At 45.3% G+C, this 7716-nt stretch overlaps 1 protein-coding gene across 1 annotated transcript in view; it reads right to left on the bottom strand.

Moving 5' to 3' along the window:
* Positions 1 to 7716, bottom strand: part of LOC126018850 (uridylate-specific endoribonuclease-like) — an 8569-nt gene continuing 853 nt past the window's right edge. The window contains exons 3-6 of the mRNA XM_049780943.1: positions 6360 to 6473; positions 5328 to 5434; positions 4619 to 4761; positions 1 to 121 (exon numbers count right to left, since the gene is read on the bottom strand). Of these exons, the coding sequence (XP_049636900.1) occupies positions 1 to 121; positions 4619 to 4761; positions 5328 to 5434; positions 6360 to 6473 (485 nt within the window). The remainder of the gene's footprint in view (positions 122 to 4618; positions 4762 to 5327; positions 5435 to 6359; positions 6474 to 7716) is intronic.

The following is a 7716-nucleotide window of genomic DNA, read 5'->3' on the forward strand; positions in this document are numbered from 1 at the left end:
CTAGTGGGTGGAAGATACCACATAGGCTGTGGCGATGTACTTCTTGCCATTTCCATAGGTGGTCTTATGCCAGGTGTAGGTCTGGATAGCCAAGGGATATCCACCCAGCTTCAGCTTGCACCTGTGGAGAAAGATGGCCAAGTTGTTAGGGTCCCCCACTTCACTCCACCTCTGTCCTGCAAGGGGCAGCCCAGGCCATGCATAATGGCTCCACACTTTGAACCCATGGCACTCCAAGAGAGCTGCCACAGCCCTGCTTCCCATTCTGTGTGTGCAGGAGCCCTTTGAAAACATTATTAGGTTTCATTTGGAGGTGGGGTGGGGGCAGAGAGCCAAACCCAGCAATGCTCAAAGTTTACTCCTGGTTCTTCACTCAGGTCAGGGAGCACTCCTGGTGGGAGTCTTGTGTTGCCAGGGATTGAGCTCAGGTCAGGTACATGCAAAGCAAGGCATAGACAATATACTATCTCGTTGACATCCCCAAACAATCCTTATCTTCTATTTTCCTTGGTTTTGTTTTATTTTTTGAAGGGATCCCACCTGGTAATGCGCTAGGGTTAATACTGGCTCTGCACTCCGGAATCACTTCAGAGTCTTCAGACAGTGCTTGCAGAACCACATGGGATGTCTGGGATTAAACCCTAATTGGCAGTGTGTGAGGCAAGTGCCCTACCTACTGTGCTATCTCCCACTCCCCCATCTTCTTTTTTTAATGAATCTTTAATTGAATCACCATGAGATGCATAGTTGCAGAGTTGTTCAGGATCCACTGAACGGGAGAAACTATTCACCCAATACCCATCAGACAGGGCTAATATCCAAAATATACAAGGCACTGACAGAACTTTACCAGAAAAAATCTAACCCCATCAAAAATTGGGAGAAGAAATGAATAGATACTTCCTCAAAGAAGAAATACAAATGGCCAAAAGACACATGAAAAAATGCTCCACATCACTAATCATCAGGAAGAGGCAAATCAAAATAATGAGGTACTATCTCACACCACAGAGACTGGCACATATCACAAAGCACAAGAACAATCAGTGCTGGCAGGGATGTGGAGAGAAATAAACTCTGATTCTCTGCTGGTGGGAATGCTGTCTAGAAAAGCCTTTATGGAAAACAATATGGAGATTCCTCGAAAAACTGGAAATTGAGCTCCCAGATGATCCAGCTATACCATTCCTAAAGATATACCCTAGGAACACAAAAATACAATTCAAAAATCCCTTCCTCACACCTCTAGTCATTGCAGCACTATTTACAATAGCCAGACTCTGGAAACAACCAAGATATCCTTCAACAGATTAATGGCTAAAGAAACTGTGGTACACATACAAAATGGAATATTATGCAGCCACCAGGAGATGAAGTCATGAGATTTTCCTATTCATGGATGTACATGGAATCTATTATGCTGAGTGAAATAAGTCAGAGGGAGAGAGAGATACACAGAATGGTCTCACTCATCTATGGGTTTTAAAAAATATTAAAGACATTGTAATAATACCGGCAACAATAGAGATTAGGGTCGGAAGGACCCCCCTCACAATATGAAGCTCATCACAAAGAGTGGTGAATGCTATTAGGGAAATAACAACACTAACAACTAGTATGAGTAGTATGACAATGTTAATGAATGAGAAAAGGAGAATGCCTGTCTCAAATACAGGCAAAGGTGAGGAGAAAAAGTAAATGAATTAGCTATTCATTAAAAAAAAGTTGTTCATGATCAAGTTTCAGACATACAACTATCTTCTATTTGCCTAAGAAACACTTCATCTTTATCAGAGTGCAATTCTAAAATCCTAGATACAAAGTGAAAGAAAGTATAGAGGATTAAGCACTTGCCTTGGATGTGGCCAATCTGGGTTTGATCCTTGGCATTTCGAATGGTTCCCTGATCGCTATTATGAGAGATCTGTTAACACTACTAAGTGTGACACCCAAAACCAAATAAAATTCTAGGGGCTAAGGCAATAGAGGGTAGGGTGATTATCTTGCACCTGTCCTACCTGAATTTTATTCCTGGTATCCCATATGGTCACCTGTTGGCTGCCGTGATCTGACTCAGTGAGTACTTTTGCAAAAATCTCTCTGCCATTTTTCCAGTCCTAGTGCTGTCTGCTACAAACCCATGGACCAGCAGGAAACAAGTGATAAAATTTTTCTTAGCCCAAGGGAAAGAGAAACCCAACCTAGACCACATTCTTTTTACAAAATTATCCCTTAAGAACTTTGCCCCACCATACATCTGTTAAGAGTTTAGGAATGTGGCCAAACCGATATAGCATGACTGCCCCCTTGCCCCCCTGCCCACTTTCCATATTTGGGGAATAATGACATTGTGTTCCTGTTCCAACCTACCTGTTCTGTGTTTATACCTTATTTGGAATAATGAGATAAATCTGTGCACTGAAAAGAGTGATTGACACTGCCTTTTGCCTGCCCCCTGTACCTTCTCTATTTAAGGAGAAGCTGAACCCCATTAAACGCCTTTGAACACAGTTTCCTGTCTTGGGCCTTATTAATAACCTCTCTTAGATTTTTTCAAGGTGTGACTGTGTGATCTGAGCTTCGCAAAATAAAGATGCGGTTGTTCGTGAGCCTCTCGTCCACTCTCCGCTGGCCGGGCCCCTTTGGGGGGCTTACAGGACACCCGCAGTCACCTAAGCATCAACAAAGTAATTCCTGCATGCAGATCTAGGACTAACCCCTAGTCCAGGTGTATCCCCTCCAAAATAATCCCAAACAAAACATAAACAAAATCCCAGATTCTAGGAGGGTCATGGCCACTTGGTGATGGTAGGAAGTACTAACTTTGTACATCAGTGCCCCAGAGTTTAACCATCTTACCAGCTAAATGTCAAAGTAATAAATATTGTAAAATAAAAATATGAAGCCAGAATGATAGTACAAGGGATAAGATATTTGCCTTGCATGTGACAGCCCCCTGTTCCATCCCTACTACCACATATGATCCCTCAAGTACTGCCAGGAGTACTGAGTACAGAGCCAGGAGTTAGCCCCAAACATAGCTGGATGTTGTCCAAAATCAAAAACAAAATTTTAATAAGTAAGCCATAAAAATACTAAATCTCTGTTTCAATTATAGACATCTTCAAAAATAGTCTAAAAGAAGACTATTTCTAACTTCACTTGCAGCCAAAGGTAAGGTCAGGGAAGGAATGAAATGCATTAGGGATATTTTATATTCCAAAATATATGATTCAGATGCTATGTTAACAAAATATGAACTACCTTATAACAAATTTGTTTGTACATTTACCATGCATATTTGTATTAAATTTCTGGTTTGTTTGGTTTTTTTTGGGCCACACCCAGCGGTGCTCAGGGGTTACTCCTGGCTGTCTGCTCAGAAATAGCTCTCGGCAGGCACAGGCACGGGGGACCATATGGGACACCGGGATTCGAACCAACCACCTTTGGTCCTGGATCGGCTGCTTGCAAGGCAAACACCGCTGTGCTATCTCTCCGGGCCCTGTATTAAATTTCTATAAAGAGTCAAATGACTGAAAATGTCCTCATTTCAAGCAAAGTTAAATACAAAATAAAAAATAGAGGTCAGATAGCACAGTAGTGTGTGTGCCTTGCTGACCTGGGTTTGATCCCCAGCACCCATATGGTACTTTGAGCGTGCTAGGAGTAATTTCTGAGTGCTGAGTCAATCACCCCTAAGTATTGCCAGCTGTGCCCCAAAACAACTCTCTCCCCACAAAATAAAATAAAATAAAGAAAAACCCAGATTCTAGGGCCCGGAGAGATAGCACAGCGGCGTTTGCCTTGCAAGCAGCCCATGCAGAACCAAAGGTGGTTGGTTCGAATCCCGGTGTCCCATATGGTCCCCTGTGCCTGCCAGGAGCTATTTCTGAGCAGACAGCCAGGAGTAAGCCCTGAGCACCGCCAGGTGTGGCCCAAAAACCAAAAAAAAAAAAAAAAAAAAAAACCCAGATTCTAGATCCTCTAGCTATGGAATATCTGCTCAGAAGTTCTAGCATCCACCATCCTCAAACATCCTCAAACATGAAGCCCCATGCTTGCAAAGTGTACTCACTGGAGCTCTAGGGTTTCCCTAAGCAGGGGCCAAAGAGAGAGGCTTGGGGCTTCTCCAAGGTCAACAGCGTTTTTAACTTTCGCATATTGTGGTTCTGCCCAACACTACTTGGGAGAGCGGGGAGCCAGTTAGTTTTGCTGCAGAAATGAAGTTTGACTACCAGAAATGAGTCACTGCATGTTTCCCACTGAAAATGCTGCCATCTCACGGGTGATTTTTCTAAGCCCTTAGAGAGAAAGAATCTCCCTCAAGAGGCACAATTGGGGGCCAGAATGATAGCACAGTGTTAGGGCGTTTGCCTTACAGAGCCAACCCAGGATGGACCCCGGTTCGATTTTCGGCATCCACATGGTCCCCCAAGTCTTCCAGAAGCGATTTCTGAGCAAAGAGCCAGGAGTAACCCCTGAGCACTGCCGAGTGTGAATTAAAAACCGAAAAAAAGAAAAAAAATATTGGGCAGAATCAAGATCTTCTGGCTGTTTGGGCTGGCTTGTTTATGGTTCCAGTCTGCTCCCCAGGCTCTGAATACCCAGTACTTACTTTTTGCCTGGCTGGGCAATATAACACAGGGAGTAGAGGGCAAATTCAAACTCAGGGCTGCTGCCAATGAAAGCCGAGCCCACTTCCTTATAGTAGCCGTCCCAATTGAACTGCATGGCTAACACGTCGGGGTAGGAATCCCACTGCAGAGAGAAAAGTGGCAAAGAGGTGAGGAGTGAAGAGATGCCCCATGCTGGAATGGATTTGAGGGGGAACGGATGGGAAGGATTAGTTAGAATTTGTTGAGGGCTAATCAGGACGTAGGTGAGGTTTCTGGAAAAGCTGGATTCTTTATTTTATTGGGTTTTTGTTTGTTTGTTTGTTTGTTTTGTTTTGTCCTGATTTTTTGTGTTGAACATCAGACCCAGGTTCTCGCACATGCAAGGCAAAAGCTTTACTGCTAAATTGATATCTCCTGTCGTGCAGATTTGTTTGAAATGGACAGAGGAAATGGTTCACCCTGCTAAGATATCTGGTCTCTCTGCTTCCTACATCCCTGAAATTCTAGAAGCTTCGCTGTTTGCGAAAGAATGTCAGATCCCTTGATGGTCCCTTGGTGGGACCTGCTCAGCATCAACCTGAGAAGTCATAGTCACTCCCTGCTTGGCTGCTCCTGAGCATCAGCGTAAAAGGCAAGTTTGGTGTCTGGAATGCAGAACAGAGCAGCAGGGAGAGTAACTGCTATCCGGGGATCACGTTCAGTACTCACCGGCCCGTCATAGATATGACTGTAATAGTCAACCAGGCCCTCCTTTTCCTGGAAGTAGAAGCGGATCCAGTTATGAAAGCCGGTTACTTTGCCATGTTTGATTTCACCTATGGGGGAAAATCCAGGCTGAGGAGCTGGCCTTCCTTTCCATTCTAAGATTGATTCCCTTCTGTCTTTGAACCCTGGAATGTCCATGTTGCCCATGACTTCCTAGCGTGCCTTCCATGCACTTCAACCCTGCTTTTTGGTTTTGTGCCATATCCAGCAGTGCTCAGAGCTTACTCCTGGCTCTGCACTCAAAGATCACGCCCAATGAGCTTGGGTTTGGCTTCCATAGGGAGCCCTGGCGATCAAACCTGGGTCAGCCACATGCAAGGCAGATGCCCCACCTACCTTACTATTTCTCCAACCTCTTAACCTTGCTTTTGACTAGAGGCCTTGGGAGAGTTTCTCTCTTCCCACTAATGAAGGTTTGGTGGTCAGCCTTTTTGGTTTGTTTGTTTGGTTTTGGTTTTTGGCCTCAACCTGGTGGCACTCAGGGGTTATTCCTGGCTCTGTGCTCAGAAATCACTCCTGGAAGGTTCGGGGGACCATATGGGATGCCAGGGACCAAACCAGGATTTGCTGTTTGTGTAAGACAAACGCCCTACCTGCTGTGCTATTGCTCCAGCCCCAACTGTCAGCCTTTTTTTTTCCCCAAAAAATAAGTCAGACTTGATGGGAAATTTTTAGAGTAAACCAAGGGGGGAAAAGACCATGATCCTTTTGGGACATAGCTGATGATGCTCTGAAAGCAGACCACCATTCAGAGATAGTCCCGTGTCTCTAAAATAATTTTCCTTCCTCTGGGTACCCCAGCATCTGATCTTTCTCCTGAAAGACACAGTTCTCTAGAAGACACAGTTCTTCAAAAGTGGCTTCTCTACCGCTCTTTCAGCCTCTAATGGGGTTTCTTATTTCATCTATGGCCAGGTTCAGCTGTTCCCTTCTCTTCATCCCTCCAGTTCTTTCTTCCCAACAGAGGAACCTCACCTGAGAAAACGTGCTCAAAGCCACTTGAGTCCCTGTCTCCTTTGTCTCTTGAATAGAGTCCAAACCACATGTTCTTCAAGTCTTTGACAAACTCTTCTTCTGAGTTGTAGTGGTCTGTGGGGGTAACACAAAGGACTTAGGAGATCGTAAGATAGCATCGGATCCTGATAATCAAGGATGGGCACCCCTGGAACAATAAAAACGATAACTGGCCTCAGGTTATACCAGTAACAAGTTGCAGAGCTAAAAGAAAAGCCAGGTCTCTCAACTCTTGACCACCACAGAGACTAAAAGCCTCTTGTGAACTGGACAGGGACAACTGCCTGGATGTCATGAGCTCTGAGCTAGAATTTAAGAACTCGTGGAGAAAAATGTGAAGAAAAGCTTGGCCTTGGGCCAGAGAGATAGCATGGAGGTAAGGTGTTTGCCTTGCATACAGAAGGACAGTGGTTCGAATCCTGGCATTCCATATGGTCCCCTGAGCCTGCCAGAAGTGATTTCTGAGCCAGGAGTAACCCCTGAGCACTGCCGGTTATGACCCCCCACCAAAAAAAAAAAAAAATCTTGGCCTCATCTTTGAGACCCAGAGTTCCAGTTCGGGCTTATATTAAAACTTCTCTTTTATTTTTGTTATTGTTTAGGGGACACATCCGACTGTGCCCAGGGCTTACTCCTGACTCTGCTCAGGGATCACTCCTGACAGTGCTCAGGGGTCCATATGGAGTGTTGTAGGTTGAATTCAGTCAGCCGCATGCAAGGCACATGCTCTGCCTACTGTACTGTCTCTCAGGCTCACTTTCCCAGTGATTTTGTTTCAGGGTCATAATCAACACCGCACAGGGGTTACTTCTGGATCTGTACTCAGAGATTATTCCTGATGGGCTCAGAAGACCATATGGGATGCCAGAGATCAAACCTGGGCAGGCTGCATGCAAGACAATGCCCTACCCACTGGACTATCGCTACAGCCCCTTTCCTGGTGATTTGAAACTTGTCACTTAGCACACCCCTCCCCCACTCTGTCTCCCACTGGAAAAGCTGCAGGCCTTCAGGCTAGCAGAATGCCTGTGCACAGGAGAAAACAAACACCAGGGGCAGTGCGGGACTGTGACACATGCCCAGCAGGCCCGACCTGAAAAGAGCCACGGTAGAGGCCTTTCTTCAGTTCAAGAAGGAATTCGAGAACACAAACCAACACAACCCCTTGCCAACAAGTCCTGCAGCCCAAAGCTTTTTTGGTCTGATTTGTGTGCATCTCACTGGAGCCACTCCAACTAGAACCCTACCAGGTAGAACTTCCCTCTCTCAACCTCTGCTGCGTTTTGTTACTGCTTCCCCACCCAGCATGTAAAGTGGC

This window comes from Suncus etruscus, chromosome 9, assembly GCF_024139225.1.
Source record: "Suncus etruscus isolate mSunEtr1 chromosome 9, mSunEtr1.pri.cur, whole genome shotgun sequence".
Lineage (NCBI taxonomy): Eukaryota > Metazoa > Chordata > Mammalia > Eulipotyphla > Soricidae > Suncus > Suncus etruscus.